The sequence below is a fragment of the Tachypleus tridentatus genome, chromosome 12 (genome assembly GCF_004210375.1).
Source record: "Tachypleus tridentatus isolate NWPU-2018 chromosome 12, ASM421037v1, whole genome shotgun sequence".
NCBI lineage: Eukaryota > Metazoa > Arthropoda > Merostomata > Xiphosura > Limulidae > Tachypleus > Tachypleus tridentatus.
In genome coordinates this window covers 69,914,368-69,941,125 of record NC_134836.1, presented here as the reverse complement: position 1 = coordinate 69,941,125, position 26,758 = coordinate 69,914,368, and the positions used below count along the sequence as shown (strand labels likewise).

The window sequence follows — 26,758 nt, the reverse complement described above, 5'->3', positions numbered from 1 at the left end:
TGTAGTTCGAGACTGTGTAATATCTGCGGAAAGTACCCTAGGCCCGTTTTTCAGTTTTCCGTGCCGTGTGGCAGGCACGATTCCACCACAGACGAGAATATCGTGGAAAACGTGTAATGGTTTTAGGAATATACTGAGCAGCTACTTGTATAATACAGACAGTTACTGCTGCCACACAATCCTCTACTGATGGCTTACAGACGATGACAGGATCAAGTTCTGCAAAAGCAGTGGAAAGAGGGCCAGTTGGCTTGATACAGCTTCCACTGGAGCACGCGGGTCTGGTGGCATCGATTACGGCCAGTCTCTCTCAAATCTATAGGAAAATGATCACTGCCTCGTGGATTACTGTCAAACATCCATGAAAAATGGGAGAAAAGTGAATGGAAGCAAGATGAGAGATCAATAGCAGTAAAGAACTGACCAAGTGCATGAAAATAAGTAGAAGAATCAGTATTAAAGAGAGAAAGGTTGTAATCAGAGAGCATACGCTCTACGGAGTGACCCCTCCCATCAAGATCAGCACTTCCTCAGAGAGGATGATGTCCAATAAAGTCCCCTAGAATTAAAAAGAAAGACAACAACTGTTCAATGAGAGCATCAAGGACTGTCATTTCTGTACCAACAAAACCACTGAAAGGTGACTGTATTGGCATGTTTGAGAAATGTTTCCTGTAAGCAAAAACTTACAGGATGGTAGGAAGCAATCAGTAAACACTGATGTCATCCAGGTTTCAACGTAAACCTCAGCAGTTCCATTGTATCAAGGTGGCCATTTTTATTTACGTGTAGGCGAATTGGGTTGAGAATAATTCTGTTCATGCCCAAATCTTTTTCCTTACTGTCTTTATTCGAGGGAGGTCTATCGACCTCCATGGATCCTGTCCTGGGTTGATTGGGCAGGTCTTTGCTGTTGGAAGAGGATTCCAATGACTGAGGACATGAATGAATGATCATTTTGCATCTTGGGGTGAGAGAAGATGTACCCGAGAAAATGCCCGTACCTGGAACCAAAGGAAGTAGATCTTGGGATTTGCTGGAACGTATGTTAGGGACAGAGATGGGTGTTGAAGTTAATTCATCAACTTTTTTAACCATGAAGGTCAAAATACTTTTCAATTGATTTGAGAACTATTCTTTTGGAGGCACAGAAAGATCTGTCTGCACTCCCATTCTAGTAACGGAACAAAGTGCAGCAGCATACGCAGAGATGCCAACTATTTCAAATCACTGAGCATAAGGATTGTAGACAGAGCCCTTTATCATTTGCAGCTACTAAACCTGACCAATGTCTCTAAGCTGTTTATTATATTATTATTATTATAACTATTATTATTTATTACTGCTATAGATTGGTCATTTATGACTGTTTTGTGTATTTAATAAATAAATTTAAAAAATTCTTTTGAAATTGTCTTTTATTTAGTTCAGAGTAACAAACATACTTGTAAAACAACATTGAACATGCGCAAACAGTAAGCAGAAAATGTATTTGTGTAAGGACTAGTTTATATCATGTTTATGACACTTATTGTAATAGTTTTGCAGCTGTTACAGCCTTTGCTTTTATGAGAATGTCTCTGGATGGTTGGGAGTTACAACAACATTGTCTATCTCACTGCATAAACATCTTGTATCTGCTCAAAACAGAGATGCTCAAGTTTGGTCTGAATCTTATTTTGTTCTTAGTCACTAAACTAAATATCCTTTCACTGTCAGCATTAGAATGGAAGATTGTAAGAATTCCAAGCATAACCCGACACAGAATGTCATACTTCTGGTTGCCATTTCCATCCTTAACTGTAGACAGCTGAACCCAAAACTTGTCAACATTCAACTGAAGGACAGTTTCTGAGAAAGTATCAATTTGATAGTTCAAATATTGCCCTTCCAACTTGTCAACAGTGTCGTGCTCATGTGTATTGACAAGGACAGGATACCTGTCTGTGAAGAAGCATAGAGAAGAGAAATCTTTGCTGACTTCCAGTTTTGGATCAGCAACCTCTGCTTGAATCAAAAGTTCATCATTTAGAGGGAAATGTTTCATCATGTAATTTGTAGCTGCAATATAGTATTTCTTGACACTGGTGTAGAAGCTGATCAGGTCCAGGTCCTTTTCATATTTAACAATGTATTCCTTGGCAGCATTTCCAATAGAAAGTGCCTCATCAGATTTGTGTAAGAATTCATTGTTGTAGTCAAGTTCAGTGATGTTGCCTTCAAGATATTCTGGCTTGATGTATCTTACAAGTATATTTTTAACTTGTGTAATCAGAGTTCTATGCATAATGTGTATACAAGGTTCTTCTCTTTGCAATATCAAATTGGCTTGCTCGAATAGAAAAATTGCAGACTGAAGAAAAAGACAAAATAACAAGTTCATTTTGTTGTCCAAGAAAACTGTTAACTTATCTAACTTGCTCTGTGCATAACTTTTCTTGGTTATTTCCTTGCTAGCTTTCATTTGTTTTTTCATTGATTGTCTCTTCTTTAGTTCAAGGTCAGACTGCCTAAACATATATTGAGTTATATCAAATGTTTCTTTGTCTGATTTTGGAGACTGTTGTCTTGTGTCCCTGTGTGACTGAGAGGATATCCTGACTATTAAAGTATTGCTGCCTGACTGAGCTGCACGTTTAGATCCTTTTGAATGTAGTTTTTCCTTTTCACAATGAAAATACTTCTTCAATGGCTTCCACATGTCCAATATTCTGTTGAGGCACACCCAAAGTGATAGCCATTTTGTGTTAACAAGTTGTAGAATTTTTCTTGTTTCTTTGTCAAACAATGCTTGAAACTCTTTGAAATGTTTTCTGCTTGCCCAGAAAAGAGTAGATATCTATCAATATATAAGAAACTGGGCAGGGTAGTTCTCTGGAAGCTTTCTAGGCAGCAATATTCATGAGGTAACAGGCACAGCCCATGAAGTAAATGCCAGGCTGTCGTCTTGAGATGTGTCCCATCACACCTTTACTTATACCAGACATAACTGAAGCATTGTCTGAAGAAAAACTAAGACAGTTTTCCCATGGAATTTTCCTCTTTGTCAGTTCTTAGTCCAAAAACTTGAAAATACCCTCTCCCATTAATGCTTCTTTCCATTCCACCATTGTCAAAAGAGAACAAACATTTTTTCCAAGCAAAGGGTCAAGATATCGTACAACCACTGGATAGTTTTGAATCATCCATGTCTGTGGATCCATCTGTGGCTAAACTGTAAAAACTGTTAGTATGCTTGGAATCATTTCATTTTGTCATCTTCACAACCCAACATTTGTACAATGGTTGTAGTTTTGGTTCTAGCACAGCCATATTTTTTCGATATATCAGAGTCTGGGAACATTTTTCTGAATAGATGTCCTGCATGATCGGCTACAGCTAGGGGTAAGTTATGAGCAATGACAAATTGCGTAAACATAACTTCTGCATTTATGGTTTCATATTCTGAATTCTTACTCAAATGTCGTTATCTGCATCGTTTTTGTCTTCGCCTCAGCCTTTTGTTGGTGAGATGCCGATTTTGTATGTCTGGAACAATCGTTTATCCTGCCATGAACCACAGCAAAATCGATGTGACAAACTGTATAAAATGCATGACTGTCACTGACTTTTGATGCAACGACCGGATATTTTGCACTATACTCTTTCCTAAATTTTGATTCACAGTTTTAGTCCTTTCAGATTTGCCAAAAACAAGACAATCTGGTGAACAAGGCCTCTTTCTTTCCATTTTGTGAACGATCGCATTGGTGTTTTTTGCCGCTTAGAAAACGAGAAATACCCATCTACGCGAGCGCTAATTGGCTGACAAGCACCGATGACGAAACTATGGATTCCCCCACGCACCCAGTATGGAGAAGCACCGCACTCAAACTATTCGTAGATGTCGGAGATAAATATTTTTTATTATTTCAAGCACAAACATGATTATCGCAAGTAGCCATTTGGACTATGTCTTTTATTTATTATCAAAATGTATTTGTATATCACTAAAAATTTTCTTTTCACCCCTCAAGCCCTGGGGGAACAATTTATCACTTTATTGGATAGGCCTATATAATATATAATAATTTGGGAGTTGCAACAAGTCGTAATATTTGTATGAGTGTATAGTCGTAATGTATACACCAAAATCGTAATAGTTGGCATCTCTGCATACATCCGAGATGAAGTGGACAGCAATTTTCGATCCTCAGGGTGAGTAATGTTTTGAATCGTTTTCACACGCTGCACCTCTTTTTCTTCCAACCATTCAGGATAAAAACAAAAGTAAGTCGGGTGAGAGCCATTGCAACTGACGCAATGAGGGTCCATTTAACACTCATAGGCATCGTTGTACTTGCCATCACAATGAGCACACGTCAAGAAACCACTACACGATGTTTGAGTGACATAACCACTGACACTGGAAACATCAGAGAGGGTTTGGAATGTATTACTGCACCCTGCAATTAAGATAACCTGCCTTGATGGTGGCAGGTGGACGTGGTGATGTAAATGTCAGAACAAGGATATTGATCGGCATCGTAATTCCATCTTTGCAAGTGGAGATGCGCCTCACTACAGAAACTACTTAGGTGGGAAAACCAGCGAGAATCTCTGACTCGGGGACGTTCTTCAAATCCCTCTCAATAATAACTCCTCATGATGAATGCAAAGTAACATGAGGTGTAACCTCAATAGGTATATCCTCAATCGCATTTTAGTGCAAGAGGAGTTTACTGTGTTGAGATGTGGATGTCTCCATCAGTATGTCACCAGATCGAAGCTTTTTGACTGACTTGGGAAAGCAAACAAGTCCTTCTCGTCCCTTCTGAATGAAAAAGGGAGACTTTGCCCTAAAGGTTTGTCTAAAAAAGAATGTAGTATAAGAGGTACACAACAGGCGTTAAAGATGTTAAAGATTGCTGTTCAGAATCTTCAAGACGTGGTCGTTTACCTATGGACTACTTTACACTATTTTAAAAGCTTTAGTTTGGAGGGTCCATAATAAAAGAGGAGTATTTTGGTGCCCACTGACCCCACCCATTATGGAGCTCTACCAGGAGATACACTACAATGGCAAACAAGGACACTGCAGCAACGCTAGGGTTTCATGAGCACTATTCCCAAACACCAGCATCAAATTCAATGTCCACAACACTTGTTAAGAACAAACACCTGATACTTGATTTACCCTAGCCCAAGTGGACCAGTCGATTGATCCTAGAGTGGCACCCCAAGGCCGCCCGTCTACAGGAATTCAAGGCCATAGTGGTGTGTTAGGGTTAGATCTTCAACCACCAGGATCTTTTCCTCACCTTCACGGGTCACCACGCACGGCAACCACGTGGGTGGATGTTTAGATCCCAGAGGAGGTAAACTGAAAGAACAGAACCTTCTCTGGGAGGTCCCCCCTCGCTAGTACAAGAATCTACACCGATGGGGAATATTGGGATTTCACCATCTACGATCTCAATATGCATAAAATGTTTTGTTTTTTGGGGGCAACAGGCCTCGAAAGGTTTGTTTTTTAATTTCGCGCAAAGCTACAATAGAGATATCTGCGCTAGCCGTCCCTAATTTAACAGTGTAAGACAACTAGTCATCAGTACCCACCGCCAACTCTTGGGCAGCTATTTTACCAACGAATAGTGGGATTCACCGTCACATTATAACGTCCCTACGCCTCAAAAGACGAACATGTTTGGTGCGACGGGAATTCGAACCTCCCGACCCTCCGATTACGAGCCGAGTGCCTTAACCACCTGGCCATGCCCGGCCGCCTCGGAAAAGAAACGTTTCAAAATGCAGTTAAACCTAATATCTAAAGTGACATTATCCCTAAAACGATACGAGAACTGTTTAATTTTCCATCGCTGAGATGAAATCATACTAATATGCTTAAGTGGTTAACGGCATTTATTAAAAAAACAGAAACGGAAAAAAAAAAAACTGCGAATTTAAATACGGCGCAAACGTGCTGAACACGTGCATTCTGTTAATCCATGCTATACGGAAAATGAAAGAAATGCATTGAAATACAGGATATTCACCCATCAGAGTCTAGAAAGAGATACCATGCCTTCTCGACACCTGGTTTTATTTACTTTTTAAGAGTATTTCAAGACGACCTTATAAACATTTCTTAATTTGGGTTACTCATGGACTGTTTGTAACATTACTCTTGGAAACCTAGGAGCTGGCTTCGTTGTCGTTTTTTAATTAATTAATGACTTCTTAAGTAATTAATTTCCGGAACAGTTTTCTGGTTTGTTTACTTTTTACCTCAAAGTAAATTGTTCAAAATATTGGAAGGGTGGGGAGTATATTGATACGCGATGTTTTCCTTAAATTAAAAGTTAAAACAACAAGGTGGTTTTTTAAGATTCTTCAGTGTGTAAAAATGAAGTGTTTCGCTTCTCCTTAATTCATCTTACTTACCACCTTGAAAATTACTGGTTATACTATTAACATAAAGGGCAATATTTTTGTGATTCTTTACTGTACTATGAATTTGATTTTAGTATAAAGATTTAGTTCGTATGTCTTTTGTGGGTTTATTAAAATTACAAAAATAACATATGTTGGATAGTTATCACACGTGGACAGTTAATGGCAAGTGAAACTTATTTATACATACATGCATACCACATCATATTACTGTATTCGAAACGATGTAAAGAACACAATACTAGAAGTCTCTATATTCAGCTGTGACGTCTTAGGAGATTGAATTAAGTGTTTTTGTAAAAGGTCAAATGTTTAGGAATCACGCACTGACTCCACTCAGTTTAAAACATGGCTGTAATTGGTGAACAATAGTTACGAACGAGTTCATTGTCATTATACACTAAGCAGCAAACGAAATTGGTTAAATATGTTTGTTAAATTATCTTTATATCAAATTCGAATACGCACAGAAGTGTGGAACAGTAAACAATTTATTTAGTTAGTACTAATGCTAAATATTAACATTTTCAACTCGTTCTTTTAATGTTTCATTTGACAATCACTGCGAATCATTTTCTATGATCTAACTTTTATTAGTCAAAACTTTGCCAAGTTTCTTTTATTTCCGACCACTCACTGTAACATTTTTTTCGTAACACATTACACAAAAACAACAATCGGGTTTTAAGAATTATAACCCCATCGTAGAAATAATTATCTTCGGTGTACGTATTGTTGTTGTCTGATAGGATCATACCAAAGCTGAGTAGTTTACTTTTGTTCTACAGGGTGGCCCGTAAGTCCCTACCCATCCATATGTTATTATGTTATATTCAATTACGCATGTATTATAAATTTGTTGTTGTTATTTTTTCAGAGAAATATGGCCAATGTAAGCCCATTTACACTTGAAGAGCGTATTGTGCCAAGTACGTGGGTACATGAGCGCAAGAATACTGGTGACACCACACAGATACACTGGATACATAAGATATATGGATAGGTAAGGGCTTACGGGCCACCCTGTACATCAATTTTCATTGTTGAAAACGTTACGATCAAACTATTAACTTAAACCTAATTATTCGTTGTAGTAGCTAGTCATTGTCAGCATTAACTTTTTTGTGTGCGGTTAATTTCTTTCTTTCAACAGTTTCTATTAACTATTATTACAATTTGTACAATTTTTGTGCTGTTTTCGTGCGTGTTTTATTTTTAGTTTATTAATTTGTCTTTCAGGTACCATAGTGATTCATTATTCTTTTGTTTCAACAGTTGTGCTAATTCTTCTATTGTACTTTTTTTATATTGATTATAAACGATTGGAAGCACAAAGACCACCACTATATGCCATTTTATTTCTTAAGTTTTTACAACATCAAATGAATATTTAACTAACCAATCACACTTATAAATTTTAAAGCAGTAGTAGTTTAAAATATCTTTTATTGAATATTTTGCCAAGCATTGGATCTAATTCTGCTATTTCTCATGTTACAACTATTGTATGTTTTCTAATATGAAAGTTTATTTTTCACTAACATATCTGAATTAGATGTTTTATAATTTGTAAACACCGAGTTGACACTTTATTTCATTAACACTTACTGTAAGAGGCTCACATCACCGTTAGAGTTGCTGTATTGTTAGTCCTATGCTTACAGATCTCTTGAATATTTTAACTAAATATTTCACACGCCTAAAATGTGATAGAAATATAATGATATGGTTTACAAAGTACATATACTACTAGCATATAAATATAATTAGATAACACTGACCTGAGCATTTCGGCAAGTAATGGAACTTTACCATAAAACGATCTTTATATTTCTGCATTTGCAAAATGATACTTTAATTAAGCTTGACTAGTTACGTGAAAACGCCTGACTTTTGTGGTAAAAATATGAACGTTGGCAGATTAATTACATAAATAGATACAAAAGTGGTTAGGCTTAAAGAAATTCTGGATTAATGTTATCACTTAGAAACTTTACTGTAGTTGGGTGATATTTCTCCCAGATACCAGAAAATATATATACGTATTCTCAAAGTTTATGACATTCAATGTCACATTAGTCTAATACTGTAATATTACTTTATTACAACTTCACGCCCGCTTACCTTGTCTGCCTTCGCTACAATTGCTTCTCCTTTCACTACATCATTTGTATACAACACCACAGAAAGTACAACAACAGCTCCACATAAATTATGCCACATTCCCAACAGCTTTTGTCCACAAACTTGGAATGATTTATTTACAAAATAAAAATATTATTATCACTATTTCATATTACGTCTTACTCACCGAATAATACCACACCTTTCAACTGAAACAAGAATAGAATATAACTCCGTGCCTCTATACTTCAGTGTCGCTAGCCCCCTTTTTATTTTTGTCCAATCACAAGTAGGCATTTACCAGCTTATTGTGCCATCTAGCGATTTTTAACGTAGTTCTTGATCGACCGAAAAACTAGTAAAATGACAAACTCATCGGTAATATTTTAGGTTTAAAACAATTTACGTGACAAGAAACAGAATAAAACAAACTAATTAAATTGTTATATCTGAAATTAAATAAGAAAAAGAAAAACACACACATAAAGAATTCCTGTTTTCTTTTATTCGTGGATGATAATACACAAACAAATGACTTACTAAACAAAATGTTTGAAATTATTAACAAGCGATTTATTTTATCATTTTCAAAATATATTTTCTTAACGTTGTTCCACGTAAATTTAAATAAGTAGAAATCACTACATAAATAATTATGCAAATCTATAGTTCTTTTTTAAAAAAAATAGACACTTTCCATCTGCTTTTTATTGAAATTTAATTAGATACATTAAAATCTGAAATGTTCGTTAATTATATTTAACTTGGAATTCTTGCCTTTTATTAATAAAAATAGAAGAAATACGCCACAATGGAGTTTCCAAGTTTGTTTTTTTTCGACAGCAATTTAATGAAATCGTTTCCATTTGGAAAAACTACATAAAATAAATTATTAGTTTATCCAGAAATAAATGTCGGAATTCTCACGATGACATTTAGAAGCTGAATATTGAATAACTTATCGTTGGTTGCTTGGTTTAATCCAACGTTTGTCGCTTATAAGGTGTATTAACTGTCTGCTGTTTCAACTCTACTCAGAGTAAGTTCCGCAAACCGCAAACCCCAAGGCAGCATAAACAAGAAGGGCTTTCGTTTAATTTTCCTCTACGACTTCATACTTGGATGAAAAGCGACCTAAAACTACATGGAACATCAACCAGGCTTTCGACCATGGATCTTTTACTGAACGTACAGTTCAGCGTTGATTCCAAATGTTTTGACATGGAGGTGAAAGTCTTGAAGACCATGAAGGTCGTGGAAGGAAGCCATCCTTAGATGAAAACACATTAAGGGAAGCAGTTGAGAGAGACTCTTGCACAACAGTACGTGAGCTTGCAGAAAAGCTAGGCACAAGCAAATCAAGCATTGCCAATCACCTGAGGGCGATTGTAAAGACGAAAATGTTGGATAAGTGGGTTCCGCATGAGCTAGCTGAAGTTCAACAAAATCGGTGTTATAAGACCTGTCAAGGATGACGCTCCAAAAACTGAACGAATTGGGAATCGAGTTTCTGCTTCATTCACCTTATTCTCTAGACCTTTCCCCTACAGATTTTCATTTTTTCAAGTACTTTGACATCTTTTTGAACAATAAATGCTTTCAAACCAAGGCAGCTGCAGAAGAAGCTTTCAAGAAGTTCACTGACCGTAGAAACTCTAATTTCTATAGCAGGGGCAGAAACAGCATCGTTACACGTTGGTAAAAGTGTATTGAAGCAAATAATGCTTACTTTGATTTAAGTATGTTTTACAACACTAGTTTATACTTTTCCAAACTTCGCAGTTCAAAAAGCGACATTTATTTCTGGACAATTTAATAATATTTTAAGAAGTTTTAAGCCTATTTTATATTCATTTATACATATATCTGTGTATATATTGTATTCTCATTTCTACGTCCCTTGCTGAGACAGCGGTAACTCTATGAATTTACAATGCTAAAATCAGAATTTCGATTCCTCTAAGTGGACTCAGCAGCTAGCCTTCCCTTAGTAGCACAGCGGTACATCTGTGAACTTACATCGCTAAAAACCGAGTTTTGATACCCGTGGTGGGAAGAGCACAGATAGTTATTTGTGTAGCTTTGCGTTTAACTTCAAACAAACTCATTTCTTTTTGGTTATTTTCTTTACCCGTACAAACAATGACTTAAGTCAATAATATAAGGTCTAGTAAAAATATATTCTAACAAACAGTGGCGCCCCCAATAGCCAGCGGTATGTTCGCTGGCTTACGACGCTTAAAATAGTATTTCTATACAGATGTGGTTGACAAAAAACAAATAGCCCATCGTGAAGCAGCAACCAAACCCAAAAACTAAAAATAAAAAAGTAAAGTCACTTTGTGTCTCAAAGATAAATCAGTCAGCTTATATTGCTAAACATTGAGTTTTGATATCATTCGCAATGGGTAAAGCAGGGATAGCCCGTTATATAACTTCATGTGCTACAAAAATAACAACAAAAATCAAGCCATATAGAGGCTTTGATGCGGAAACAATACTTAGTGCGACCGAATATACAATGATTTAACCAAGCGTCGAAATTCCCAAACTGGTCTCGTTCTACAAATTAAAAAATATATATTTCCCATCATACTGTAATATCACAGGTCATGTGACGAGTAAATCGATAAAACATGCTTTAACAACACAACAGATCTCAAACTGATATGGAAGATGTTTTACAAACATCTGTTCTTCCAGCAGTATGTCACCAAGCTGAGGTCTTACCACCAAGTTCCAATCTATATGAGAGTTTCCGTTGAAAAGGAAGCCCAGTTGGATCATACAGTTGAAAGCAGTAGAAAAATATATTTCGTTACCGGTTTAGGCAACAAGTCTCTGATACCTCAAAAATGAGGAATAGTCTATTATATCACACCATAACGATCGAGTTTGAGAAATATTCATTTCTTTAAATCGATAAAACTACACTTGTGCTACAGTTACTTGGTTCAAACTGTTAAAAAAATACAAAAAATAAAAAATAAAAGAAAATTTAACTCATCTCCTAGGTAACTATGAGTATTTTAATACGTTTAGAGAAATACAAGATAACTCATAAACACTGATATTGTCGTTCTGAGCACACTCAATGTAGTTTTACTCAAATGTCTAATTGTGACATTTGAAATTTGAAAACCTAAAATGTCACACATTCAAGCGTAATTATAGTGTCATTTTCATTCAACCTATGTAGCATTTAATTAGTTTGTACAATTAAAACATACAAACAAAATGCACAAAGAAACATTAACAGTTATAACAACAAAATAAAATGGTTTCATAAGAATTTGCATTCGATATTATGGGTAATACCAAAGTAAAACTTTTATAAAATAATTCAAAATATTTTGTTCTTAATTACTAATTCATATAATTAATTTGAGAGATAACATTTAAAATATGTACACAAATATTGTCAAGGAAGTTACTTTCGTTTTTTATTCTTATATTCATTATTTGCTTACTTGTACTTTTAGACAGTATTTCTCAGTCCTTTGTGTGGGTTTTCTCGAAATGCCTTGCCTTTGATTGGTTTGTTTTGAATTTCGAGCAAAGCTCCGTGAAGGCTATGTCCGTTATCCGTGCCTAATTTAACAGTGAAAGACTATAAGGATACTCTTTTACTAACAAACAGTTGGATTGGCCGAAATATTATAACCATCCTCCCCACGGCTGAGAGGGCGAGCACATTTAGTAGGACAGGGAATCGAGCCTGCGACCCTCAGATTGCCCTAACCACGTGGCCATGCCGGGCTCTTGTGTTTGATAACTCTGATATAGACAAAATCACTTACACATTTTTTATTTATTGCATAACCTATATTTATATGTATATTTATTTAAAAGCAAATGTGTGTTTATGAGCGATGTTTTTTTTCCGGTGTGTTGGCTTAGCGAAGATAGCGCCTGATATGACTTTGCGCTTGAATATAGATATATTTATGCATACACAAACTGGAGTGTCGTTACGAAGCGACATGGTTTTAACATATTGCTGTTGGTGTTTTTGTGAATGAACACTATGTATTAAAATAATATTGACAGTAGATAGTGAAATCATGTTATCAGTTTTATTTCTCCCGTACGCAGTAACTTTCTCCCAGAGGAGTTTTTGAGGTGTGTTTATTCCAAGGAAACGAAACCTTTATAGCCGTATCTGTTATTTTTTATAAACATGTCTTCGCTGTTTTGTAATTCTAAGTGCCAGTTTTCATTGTTGAATGACTCTAAACGTCCACCGTAGTCAGAAGGTAAAATATCAGAGGGCATATATTGATGCAGAGACGTAAAGTCGTTTCCATGGGTATATATCTGAAACGAAATAACAGTGTGCAAAGGAAACGCATGACTTAAAGGCCCAAGAATATACACTAACGTGTCCGAAATTTGTTATGAGAGATGCATACTCAAAAACACTTTTACGTTTTAAAATATACAATTTAAGAAAAAAAAAAAAACTCGGCACAGAGGCAATCTTCCAGTAAGTCAGAAATGAAAAAAATATATATTTCAATTTATTTTAATTTATTTAGATAAAAGATAGATTAGTTACAAATATATGCGCTCATTGAGCAAATCAAGGTGAAGATACGACACTAAAGTAGTAACATGTACAAGATAAAAACTTTTTTCCACGACCTTGACTTTCTGAGTCACTGTAGAATCTAAACATAAGTAGTGCCATCTGTTGGTTATTATTTACAATTATGATGCTAATTTAACAGTTTCGTGAGAGTCCACTGATCCACCACATTTATTACTTTTTAGAATTGATTCATGATTACAGGTCCGCTAAACGAGGAAGTTGGTTTGACAATCATGAGATCTGATTAAAACAATAGGGTATACATTATGAATAAAAATCTATTTACATGTAATACGTCAACGAACATAATATACAATGCCCGTTTTAATCCCATTAAGCCCTTACAAGAAGGAAAACGATTACTCTTGTAGATCAGAACAAAAATACCAAAAAAACAATAACAAAATCTCACCCTATTTTTTAGCTTTTCGTTTAAGAATGGCTTCAAGAGGTTAAATAGTACTCCAAAGAGTGTGGGCTCATTGACAATATGGATATCTCTAAACCGCGCAGGGAAGCAGTCCTGAAAAAAAATGAAAAAATAATAATAATATATATGCTATTGTTCGTTTGATATTGACAAATGTCTATTACAGGAGTGAAAACCTATTGATGTAGCAAACCGTATTTCTGTGCTCAGCTTGTCACTCTACAGTCTTGACAATCAATTATACACTACGTTTGTTGTTCGTAATGATGGTTATGTACTATTTTTGAGATACAATTGGATCGTGTTTATGAAAAGTGGTTAAACACTCCAATGATTAGATGGACTGTGCTTATGAGCAGTGGTTAAACAAGGGGTCATTGTCCATAATTTGCAGAAGACATTAAAAGGATGGGACTCATTGACGAAAAGAGCACTTCTCAAGAAACATAAAACAAACTTTTTTTAACATTTTCTAAATGTTAGAAAAGATGATGGGGATTGTTGGTTGTTTCAAGCACACATGCGATGCTAATTCAGAAGAAGCAAACATATCCTCTCATTCAATGGTGAATTTTTGCTTCTTAATACTTAATGGCAAATTAGCAAATTACAGAGGGGGAGAGTATGAAATCGCAAAGTGAATCAAATAACTCGTACACATATATTGATTGAGTAAAGAAATAGTCTTTCATTTTTCAAGGGGGAAGTACCTCATTGCCAATAGAGGAATGGTGTATGGATGATAAATCTTTATTTGCTATGGATTACTGACTTCTTTTAGTACATAATAGGGTTGAGAATTTCCATGTGATTTCAACAAATTTTGATTTATATTTGAAACCCGATTTTAGAGTATAAAAATCAATCAGTTAGTATACCATATTTTTGGAACTTACATAAGTGATTAGAAATACCAAAAGCTGATATTCGACAAGAAATTCGTCGTGTATTACACATATTCATTTGTGAGTATCCAAATAATTAACATGCAGGGTTTATAACTTTAAAATCGTCTGGTAAACAATAATTTACCTGTACTAAAGCTATAATTCGGCGAGTGTGGTTTGGAGTAATCAGGCGGAAGTGACTAAAACTAAAACCTTCGAGATCCATAATTGCTGCTATTCCATGTTTTTGGGTAGCCTCATCTACAATAGCTTTTTCTAAACACATCATGTTAGCCCGAAAAATATCGTCTGCGTCGAATTTAGAAGTATTCCATGAGCCTAAGAAAAAAAAATGTTTTAAGCGTACTGAGGTTTAAAAATAACAAAAACCTTTACGAGATCACCAGAAAGTTCCACAATAAAATTCCAACACTTAAATCATTTCTCGGGTTTAACGATTTCATTTCCTATTAAAATCTATAACGGTAAAAGTATAAACCTGTATTTGTATTTCATGTTTATGGGACGTTACTAATGGTCAGAGAGAAGGCAGTCAGTCAGCATTACCCTTTCTACCCACCATTCACAGTAAGAGATTGACCGTTACTCTTATAATGCAACCATTGCTGAAAGTGCTTAGAATATTTTATAAAAAATTACAGTGTCAATTGTATAATGTGAGACCCAGCATGGCTAGATGGTTAGGGTGCTCGACTCACAATTTGAGGATCGCGGATTCGAATCCCCTTCAGATCAAATATGCTCGCCCTTTCAGGTGTGGGGACGCTATAATAATACTCCCACGGCGGAAAGGGCGAGCATGTTTGGTGACACGGAGATTCGAGCCCAAGACCCTCAGATTGCGAGTTGAGTGCCCTAAACACTTGGCCATGCCAGACCTGTGAAGAAGGACAATACTGTTTCACTTACTCGTTTTGAAGACAAAAATTGCTGCACCAGATGGCGCTCGATGAGGTAATATTCCCTGGATGTTGTCACTAAAAATTTCTTTCATTGCCGAAGGTAGAAAATCTTGAAAGAGTACCGGGTTATCTACACGTAATCTGTAATACTTTTGCAGTAAGTGTAAAGCTCTGTCTGGGTCAAACTTTCTAGAACGAAGAAATTTCAGGAGAAATTCATCATCGAGTGGAATCGCAAGGTCGGGGTCGCCTAAAAGACATATGGTGGATCTTTATTTTGGTTTAATTGTTCAAGACACCAGTGACAACGTGAGGAAGGCTTAGGAAATGGCGCTCACCATAACTATTTATGTTAAACAAGTACTGCCCTTTTGTTATGGTTCTCCATTCGATTATTTGAGGTAGACACAGCTTTTCTTCCAAATAATTGATACATTAAACTCAGATATAATTATTTATTTTTCTTTAGGCATAAACTCGGCTAAATATTATTGCTACTTTAGAAATATTTTTCTTCTAAAATTATATCAGTGAACGAATTATGTGTATATGTGTGTATTTTTTTACAGCAAATCCAAATCGGGCTGTCTGCTGAGTCCACGATACAATTCGATGTTTAGGGTTATGAGCTCTTAGGCTTAAAGGTGGGCCCGCGACTTTGTAGAAAAAACTCCGTGGCTTAAAAAAACAAACAACAAACGTATATAAGCTATTAAAACAGAAACAATCGATTAAAAATAATAAATATTGTCAATATAACGAAAATTAATTGTAATACCTCACGTGTACCGTTACAGACCAATATAATGACCAAATTAAACACAAAAGATATAGTTATAGTGGTAGAAAAAATGGTTTATGTTTAAAGCTTCCTTGTTTGCAGTTGAGAACAAAGTTATACGATGTACTCTGCCCACCTCGAGAATCGAAACCCGGTTTCTAGCATTGTAAGTCCACGGATGTGCCTTTCTGCCAGCAGACTCCATATTGGTTGACCGCGGAGATCGGACGAGACCCGAATTATGCTTAGAGCAGGGGTTCCCAACCGGTGTGGGTCGCGACCCCCCAGGGGGTCGCAAAGCCTTGGCAGGGGAGTAGCGTAGCCTTGTTAGAAGTAGCTTGGGATAACAATAATTTTATTTCATCAATTACATTTTCATGCTCTTACATTTTTTTTGTTTCGGTGCAAAGCAAAACGTGTGCTACGTTAGTTCAATGTCATTAGGTGATATTATGGGTGTATGTATGCGTGCCTGTGAGTGAATGTGTATGTGTCTGCAACTGTATGTATGTGTGTACTAGTGAGTAGCGAGTATGTGAGTGCACGCGCATGTACGTATGCTTGTGTGTCTGTTTAGCTGTGATGAAGTGTGTGTGTGCTCGCTGTCGACACGCGAGTCACATGTCCGTTGCTGATTGGTGGATGACGAATCGCGCGACTGGCCACGCTCCCTTCCCTCCCAATACTTACCCCATCATTACTCTACCTGCACCCCCCCCCACAAGTAGTCAGTGTAAGATCTACAGTTGCCAAAGCGTTCAATATTCAACATTTTTATTTTATTTTAACAAGGAGATAAGTAAGCAGTAGAGGTGAGTTGTGTCCATGGCTAAATGGCGCAGATACTCAGAATGCTACCTCAACATTGGCTTCACCACTGTGCTCGCCAACGATGGCATCGAGAAACCACAGTGTGTTTTGTGCCATGCTGTCCTGAGTGCAGAGTCAATGAAACCATCAAAACTCAAGCATCATCTCGAGACGAAACATCCACAACACGCAAAGAAGGGTTTGGATTTCTTCAAACGGCATGAACGGTGTCTTAAAAGCCAAAGAATCGATAGAAGTGGGTCGTTTCAGCAGCAGAGTGCAACCGTAGTGGAAGCTTCATATGAGGTTGCATTCTAAATTGCTAAACAAAAAAAGCCTCACACGATTGGAGAAACACTTCTTAAACCCTCCATGATGAAAGCAGTAAATCTTATTCTTGGAGAAGCCAGTGCAAAGAAGATGCAGCAAGTATCCCTGTCAAATAATACTATACGGAGGCGCATTTATAAAATGTCTATGGATGTGAAGGAACAGGTTTTGACCGAAATCAAGGGTTCCCCTTTGTTCTCCTTTCAGCTCGACGAGTCAACAGATGTAAGTTCATGTTCTCAGTTGCTTGTCTTCGTGAGATACATTAATTCAGGTGACATCAAAAACGAATTCTTATTCTGCAGTGCATTTGAAACCACAACAAAAGCTGATGATGTCATGGAAAACGTTTCAACTTTTTTTCAAGACGAAGATCTTCAATGGGAAAACGTGTGTGGGGTTTGTACGGATGGGGCACCGGCTATGCTGGGATTGAAATCAGGATTCCAGTCGAGAGTGAAGAAGCTAGCACCTCAAGCAAAGGGCATCCACTGCATGATTCATCGATATGCTCTCGCCAGTAAGATCTCCCTGCCTCTCTGCAGGAAGTGCTTGAATCTGTAATCAAAATTGTAAATTATGTGAAGACTCAAGCACTCAACACTCGCCTATTCAAAGAACTATGCAAAGACATGAAGTCCTTCTCTTCTACACAGCAGTACGTTGGTTGTCGAAAGGAAACGTTATTAATCGTGTCTTTGAAATGAAAGATGAAATAAAGCTATTCCTGGAGACTGAAGAAAGGAAAGATCTTGTAGCTCACTTCGAAGATGAAGCATGGGGTAAAAGGGTTGCATTCCTGGCCGACATTTTTGACCAGCTGAACAAGCTCAATTTGAAGCTTCAAGGAAGGGAAACACATGTTCTCCTTTTTCAAGATAGTCTTCGGGCCTTTGTTTCCAAACTGCAGAACTGGCGTCGGAAAACCAATCTTGGAAACATCGCTATGTTTGAAAAACTTTGTGGAGTGACGGATGAGTCTCAGATCCAACTGGATCCGTTCCTCCAGGATGAGATTACCGAACATCTTCAGTCTCTAGAAAAGGAAGTCGAGCGTTACTTCCCTGAGCTATCACGGGAACAGGAGGCCCTGGTAAAGAACCCATTTTGTACTGAACTTGATGTATCCAGCATCCCAGATGATATCCAAGATGAATTTCTGGATCTAAGGAACGACTCTTCAGCTCGTGATCTCTTCAAGGTGAAATCCGTGACTCAATTCTGGTGCGCTATGTATCAGTCATACTCCAAAGTCAGCATGATAGCTTTACGTGTCCTTGTTCCATTTGCTTCTATCTACTTGTGTGAGGCAGGATTTTCCACTCTTGTCAATATAAAAACAAAGAATAGGAACAGATTGGATGTTGGAGATGACATGAGACTGGCTCTAACAAACGCTCGGCCACAAATTTCAAAGCTTGCTGCTGAAATGCAACATCAGGCATCTCACTAGCTGGGTTGGATAGCTGTTCAAACCTATGTTAATATTATTTTAAGAAATATATGTTCTTTTTTGTGAATTCAGGTTGGACCAATGTGATTTAATTTGCTATTAAATAATTACAGATAATTAAATATTTTTTTAGATGTTTCTTTCTTTCTCCTTCACAGAAAATAAAAGAAAAATTAAGCTGCTGATAGTAAGCCCTAAGTAGGGGGTCACATGGGTTTCAAACTTTTAGGTAAGGGGTCGCTAGTGCCAAAAGGTTGGGAACCCCTGGCTTAGAGCATTCATGGGTACTTCATCTTATACGGACGTCATCAATGTGTGGAAATTTAAACCCAAAATAACCAACTTCCTCCTCCCCTCATTAAGTTGAAGTAAAATCTATACGGTTATTGGTCATCCTGCTGTCACAGCTAGAAACATTTTCCCGATATTTTAAAAGAATGAAGACAATTCAAAGAATTTTAGAAAATCATTTTGAACAAATTCTATAAATATCTTACATAAGAGCATTTTTATTTACATTTAAAAGATGGTGCTGAACGTTGCTGAGCACAAAGTTGCACAAAGGACGATCTGTGCTCTGCACATCACGGGTATTGAAGCTCGGTTTCTAGCAGTACAAATCCGCAGACGTACTGCTGTGTCACTTGTGGAGGAACAGATTAGTCTGTTTTGTTTTTTGAATTTCGCGCAAAGCTACACGAGAGATATCTGCTCTAGCCATTCCCAATTTAGCAGTGTAAGACTAGAGGAAAGGCCACTAGTCATCACTACCTACCGCCAACCTTTGGGATGCTCGTTTACCAACGAATAGTGGAATTGGACGTCACATTATAACGTACCCACGGCTGAAAGGGTGAGCACGTTTGTTGTGACGGGGATTCGATCCTATGACCCTCAAATTGCTAGTCGAATGCTTTAACCACCTGGCCATGCAAAGGCCTGGCAATCTGGAAAGAATATTCTCTCGCGCTCTTTACTTTTCTTGTTCTAAGTGCAACTGAAACAATGAACAATGTTATAATTTTGGTGCTAAAGTTGCCAAACAATTGAGTATGGACTTACGAGTTTCGCTTAACTTTTGTTTTAATATAAAAAATCGTCGATACTTTTGTTGTAGTTTCTGTTTTTTAACTTTTCAAAATAATGTGAAGTATTTACCTAAAACAAGGTTTCTGAAAATTTGGATTTCTCTGCGCCGGTTGACTCGGTCGTTTTTGACTGGAGATCTGTGATGTTCCATACAAGCCGGTATCTTCCCAGTAGTTTCAGCTGAACTACTGTATTGTGAATTATCTTCTTTGTTGTTGCTTTTCTGGCTGACGTGTTGTTTAGTTGCTCTCTGGTCCATCAGGAGAAATATCACTGTTGCAATAGATTATGACAAAAAAGAAAGAAAGAAATTCATGATTTACATTTTGATTTATTTGTTAGTTTTTTTTAATTTCTCATGAAACTTCACAAGGACTATCTGCTCTAGCCGTCCCTAATTTAGCAGTGTAAGACTATTCATCACCACTCACCGCCAACTCTTAGGCTACTCTTTTACTAAGGAATAGTGGGATTGAGCGTCACATTATAATACCTCCAAGGCTGAAAAGGCGAGAATGTTTGGTGAGACGGAGAATCAAACCCGCGACCTTTGGATTACGAATCAAGTGCCGTAACCACCTGGCCATGCCGAGGCCTCACCTTCTTGGATAAACGCCTTGTCATGACAACTACAACTAACAATTACAGAAAAACATAATTTACTGAAGTATTAAATATTTAAATAATACATCACCAAATAAACTATTCAGTATTCTATAAAACTAATAGTATAAAGTCATATATTCTATATTCGTTAAATGTATTTTAACAATTCCAAGCACTTATATTCCAAACACTTTTAAATAATTTAAAAGTTTGCGTGTGATTTGGTACTTAGAACATGCGACTCACAATATGATCGTGAGATCGAAATCTGCCGCTGAACATGTTCACCCTTTCACTTGTGAGAACGTTATGATGTTCAATTAATTCCACTACTCATTGATAAAGGTGCGTCCAAGAGTTGACACCAGGTGTTACCAGTCGGCCAGCTTTCTTGTGATAGACTTATTAGCTTTGCCATCAACAAACCAAACAAACTTTCTCATGCTGGTGAAGTGAAATTATGACGGTGGGTCCACACCGCCCTCCCCTGGGGACAAACGAAAGGGGTGTTTAGTTTTTAAGTCATTCACACCAGTTATCAGGTAAGTCATTTGACTGACATAAGACGTGCTTTCATCCATATAATGGTTAAAATATGGCGGAAAATCAGTGCTTGGAATAACAGCACAACTGTTATTGTATGCATTTGGGTGACTCTAATCACATTTAATGATTTCACTATTTCATTTTTGTACACAGTCTTGATTATAGTATGAAGTAGCATCTATTAATATTTGAATAAGTTAATGTAAATGAAACTGATATAACTCGTTAACGTGTATAATTCTTAAGCGAGGCGGAGCATACATGACGAAAAAACCATGTGGGAAAACAAAGGAGTCCATATGCAAACATTTACAGTAATCTTCCAATAATACGTTTATGTTTGTTTCTTGCTGTTAAGCACAAAGCTACACAATGGGCTATCTGTATTGTGCCCACCACGAGTATCGAAACACAAATTTTCTAAAGTTCTAAACCTGCAAACTCACTGCGAAGTTTAAAAATTTTTATCAACTGGTGGGAGAGAAGTTAAGATTAGAAAGATAGAATTAAATGTTCATTACACTTTAATCGTACGAAGAACATTAACTATTAAAATGGATTAGAAAGATAGAATTAAATGTTCACTACACTTTAATCGTACGAAGAACATTAACTATTGAAGTGAATTACTGATGTTATACTAATTAGATTACATTCAGAATGTCATCACTGAGTCTGCCTTCCAGTGTCACAGTGGAGTGTCTGTGGACTGATACTGCTAGAAACCGGGTTTCAACACTCGTGGTGAGCAGAGCAAAGATAGCTCTTTGTGCTTAATTAATAAATTGTGCTTAATATCAAAAAACTGCTGAATCTATTTTCCTACGCGATAGATAGAGTTAATTACCTGTAAGTGTTTTAACATGAATTAATACCAATGATCTCAACACAAGTGAAGAATTTATTTAAGAAAGGTAATTTAAGCATTTAAAAATATATGTCTTCTGGAAACTATCGAAAATATTCTGTCCATATGTATATATATTTGTAAGTCATGTACGTATATGTAGAAGATAATACCAAAGTATCTTCACAATGGAGAAACGGCTATAAACATGTCAACTGGAGACATTTTCTATGGTTTTACTGATTACTCCTTTTTACTTATTGTAAGCACAATCTAGCGGAAAGATGAAAAATCAAAGTAGTTTGACAAATAGCATTTTCTTGACAGGCACCAGTTTCAAATAATTAGATGCACCTTTCGTATCTCACAGAAAATTCATAATGGTGATATCCTGAAACCTCAAGATCCATGGTGATGGTATGGTTACTTTGGAGAAAAACAATCCTGCTATTCTGAAACACTAAAATCCATGGTGATGGTACGATTACCTTGGAGAGAAACAATCCTGCTATTCTGAAGCCCAAAGATCCATGGTAATGGTATGATTACTTTGGAGAGAAACAATCCTGCTATTCTGAAGCCCAAAGATCCATGGTGATGGTATGATTACTTTGGAGAGAAACAATCCTGCTATTCTGAAACCCAAAGATCCATGGAGATGGTATGATTACTTTGGAGAGAATCAATCCTGCTATTCTGAAACCCAAAGATCCATGGAGATGGTATGATTACTTTGGAGAGAAAAACTTGGAGTATCCAAATCTTTGGTTCTATCAAAAATATATGGAAGACGGCAACTACTTGTGAAATACACTAACATAAATATATCGACAGCACGTTTTCCAAGACGAGTACTTCTCTTATAGTTATTGCCATAAACTAGAATACCGTAGCTGGTTAATATTCGTAGTTCAGCAGCTAAGTTATGAATACATCTTTAACCATGGGTAGGGTTAATCCTATACAATGGAATAAAAGCCACGAGTTCCGAATAGCTTCAGTTGTTTTATTAACAATTCAGTAATGTCTTCGTCACAAATAAAACAAATATAATTTAAACAAACGGTATAACATTATAGCGGTTAGTTTGTGTTCCAACACACATAACCACAAAGACAGGTACGTGACACACAAAATTGTATAACATTATAGTAGTTAGTTTGTGTTCCAACACGCATAACCACAAAGACAGGTTGGTCACACACACAACTGTATAACATTATAGCGGTTAGTTTGTGTTCCAACACGCATAACCACAAAGACAGTCTTTGTATAATGCTTGAACATCAACTATTGAGAAGTTCTCGTATACTATACTTCGATTTCAAAAATCATTACTTTTTACAGTATAATTTCTGAAGGAAAGGAATCTAATATTTAAATAAAAACATGCATATTTGTTTTTACTGATAATGTGGCGAAGGGGCAGTCGTTCTTGTTTTCAACCTAGTTAATATGTAGTAAACACTTCGATCCGTAAGTTTAATTTTATAAAAGTCTTTGGTTTGGTTGTACTTTAGTACAAAGCTAGACAAAGAGCTATCTGTGCTCTCCCCACTACGGGTATCGAACCTCCGTTTCTTCCGTTACAGCTCCACAGACACGCCGCTGTGCCACTGGAAGGCAAGTCTTTAGTTCAAACGTTGTAAGAATTAGAATATATAATATGTACTTGTTCTTAATACTGACTTCCACAAATAAAAAGACATTTTCATGAGTACCGAGAGGAGAATTTCGATGATGTCAAGCGAACCGTCCATTAAGCCATTTCTTTATTACCTCAGCAATTAACCTAGAACTGTCACATACTAGTTTAGAAATAGTGTAGAATACTCCCGAATAAACCTTCTAGCAAAACGTTCATGCATTAAGTACTGTTTATGTGAATTTCGCGCAAAGCTACACGAGGACTATCTGCGCTAGCCGTCCCTAATTTAGCAGTGTAAGACTAGAGGGAAGGCAGCTAGTCATCACTACCCACTGCTGCTAACTCTTGGGCGACTCTTTTACCAACGAATAGTGAGATTGACTGTAAAATTATAACGCTCCACGGCTGAAAGGGCGAGCATGTTTGATGTGATGGGGATTCGAACCCGTAACCCTCGGATTACGAGTCGAGCGCCCTAACCACTTGGCCATGCCGGGCCTATGTATTAAGAAACTAACAATAAAGACTTTCACGTATTAAGAAACTAACAATAAAGACTTTCATGTGTTAAGTAACTAACAATAAAGACTTTCACGTATTAAGAAACTAACAATAAAGACTTTCATGTGTTAAGTAACTAACAATAAAGACTTTCATGTGTTAAGTAACTAACAATAAAGACTTTCATGTATTAAGAAACTAACAGAAAAAAATTTTCATGTGGTAGGAAACTAACAGTAAAGACTTTCATGTGTTAAGTAACTAAGAGAAAAATTTTCATGTGGTAAGAAACTAACAGTAAAGACTTTCATGTGTTAAGTGACTAAGAGAAAAAATTTTCATGTGGTAAGAAACTAACAGTAAAAACAAATGGTTTGTAATTTTTGGTTGTAATGTTTATTGGTTCAACAATCAAAATAATTTGTAGGATGTGGACCAGTACTTGTGAGTTGTAACACGGTGTCCGCAGCGCTAGAACAGGACATTCTGCGCCATTGCTGTTGTTGTTTTTGTTCTAAAGTAGGAAGTAACTATTAAAAGATTTCATGAAGAAACGCACCCACGAACCAAGCTCAGAAACAGGTTTCAGGATCAGCTAGTTAGGTCACCCGTGTTATGACACAAAGTCGGGTCACTCATCTTCAAACTTTCTAGCGAATTTAGTTCAAGGTAACATCTACCGACATTTTTGCACTCATCCATGTACAGTTGCGTAATGCTGAAACCAATTGTGTGTAGCACGTGTAGAATAAAATAAAAATTTAGCCTATTCTGTAATTCTAAAATTAGTAACGTCTTTTCAAACTGGTCAGTATTAGTATAGTATCGACATACTGCCCAAGACTGACTAGTGGATTAACTGACAGTATTTTTGTCTAAATTTTTAACTGAGGAAACAAAGAAACCACAGAAGTTTAGAAAACGTTCAAAAGCAACGGATCCCTATAGCCTAAATCGGTAATTCTGGAATTGAACCTCAGAGTATACAGTGGAATTTCTACGATTTTTATTATTATTACTGATTGAAGGAGTGGGGAAAAAAAGATGAACAGTAAAGGATTAAGTTTTATTAAGTACAAATGAAATAGTTTTTTTATTTCAACTTTGAGAAAAGTCTATTTTTTTCTATTATCACAAGTTCATTGTTTGCACGGTTTTACAACGGTTAGACAATATTTCACATTGCCATTAAACCTAAATCCGTAGCCCCCCAGTGGCTCAGCGGTATGTCTGCGGACTTACAACGCTAAAAACTGGGTTTCGATACCCGTGGTGGGCAGAGCACAGATAGCCCATTGTGTAGCTTTGTGCTTAATTCAAAACAACAACAACAACCTAACTCCGAGGTCACATCTGATTGGAGATTTTTCTCTGAATTAAAGTTGCATAATATGACTACCTTCCCCACCCCCAAAAACAACAACAACACACTTTCAAGCCACTGAGAGTCATACAGTAGGGAGAATTTATAATCTTAGAAGACTAATTCGTAATATTTAAGTTGAAAAGGGAAATATCAGCAAAAGGGATCTGAAGCTATTAAGAGTATGCACAAGAAGGTTTATTGTTGTTGTTTTTAATGATAATTTTCCTAATATGTTTTATAATAGTTTAAATATTCGTTTAAGAAAAGAAAATCCTGTGGAGAAAAACGTTTACAGAACATACTAAACTATGACAACAGCTGAAAAACGTGTTCACCTTTTTTCGATTTAATGCTTGTAAAATATCTTTATTTTAAAGTATTTAATTATTATTTTAACCCTGAACTAAAATTTGTTTACATTTGTTTGTATTTCTATTTTTTGATTTACGTTTTCCTGTAAATGTATTGCGAATTCCTTGGGGTTATGGGTAAAATGGAAACACAGAACAAGGGAACAAACTTTGAATTTTATCACAATTTTATTAAAAGTCTGAAACATCTAGAAACATTTTTTTTTTCTCTTCTTATTAAGATTTTACTTTTGGCGTAATCTGGAAGGGGGGCTAAAGATAGTTTACAGTTTTTGGTGTAATAATTTATTTATTGACAAATTTAAAACCGAAAAACACTAAATTCGTCCTTTTCGTTTTCACACATGACAGTTTTAAGGCATTAAAACCATTTCACACTGGCAGGGTGGTTAGTCTTTGGAATGAATAGTCTTCAGATGTTGCACGAGGCTGTAAATTTAAGCGAATGTTAGAACAAGCTTGAAAAGTGTATAAATGACAAGGACTGGCTATTTAATTATTTTTTAAATTTATTTATTAAAATTTTGGTTCAGTGTAGAAGATGGAACATCCAAGATAGGCCAGTAGGTCTCATGTTGTCGTAAAACATTATGCTATATTAATAGTATATATGATAGTTTATGCTATATTAATAGTATAAACAAATATATATTAAGCAGTCGTGTAATACCATAATCTGTCCCTTACCTAAAACTCTGGTTGCTTTAAGTCAAAACACCAACAGAAGCCCTTCGTTAAAAGTTTTTTCCGTAAACAGTTATCTGGCTTGTTGTCGTTCTCAGCAGTAAACGGCTATCAATATGTATTCACTGTTTCACTTCACAAGTTCCAGTTACTGATGATTTAGTACAAGTTCTATAGCGAACACCAACGACCATGAAGCAATTCAGCCAGGTCTCTTCGCAAAGTGCTTACTTCCTCTCTACTACCACATGCTCCGTTGTTTACGTGATAGAAACCAAAGTCCGTGCACAGAAAAATTAGAGCGAAGGGCGAGTCCTTGCTCCAAGCTAATGAAAAATC

General features: G+C 36.4%; 1 protein-coding gene across 2 annotated transcripts in view; it reads right to left on the bottom strand.

Moving 5' to 3' along the window:
* The window catches only part of LOC143233524 (uncharacterized), a 116,216-nt gene extending 89,458 nt beyond the window's left edge, over positions 1–26,758 (bottom strand). The window contains exons 1-5 of one of the 2 annotated variants that reach the window (XM_076469825.1): positions 26,423–26,758; positions 19,920–20,123; positions 15,395–15,637; positions 14,610–14,803; positions 13,560–13,670 (exon numbers count right to left, since the gene is read on the bottom strand). In XM_076469825.1, the coding sequence (XP_076325940.1) occupies positions 13,560–13,670; positions 14,610–14,803; positions 15,395–15,637; positions 19,920–20,109 (738 nt within the window). In that variant the 5' untranslated portion in view covers positions 20,110–20,123; positions 26,423–26,758. The remainder of the gene's footprint in view (positions 1–13,559; positions 13,671–14,609; positions 14,804–15,394; positions 15,638–19,919; positions 20,124–26,422) is intronic. The other variant, XM_076469826.1, reaches the window with a different exon arrangement.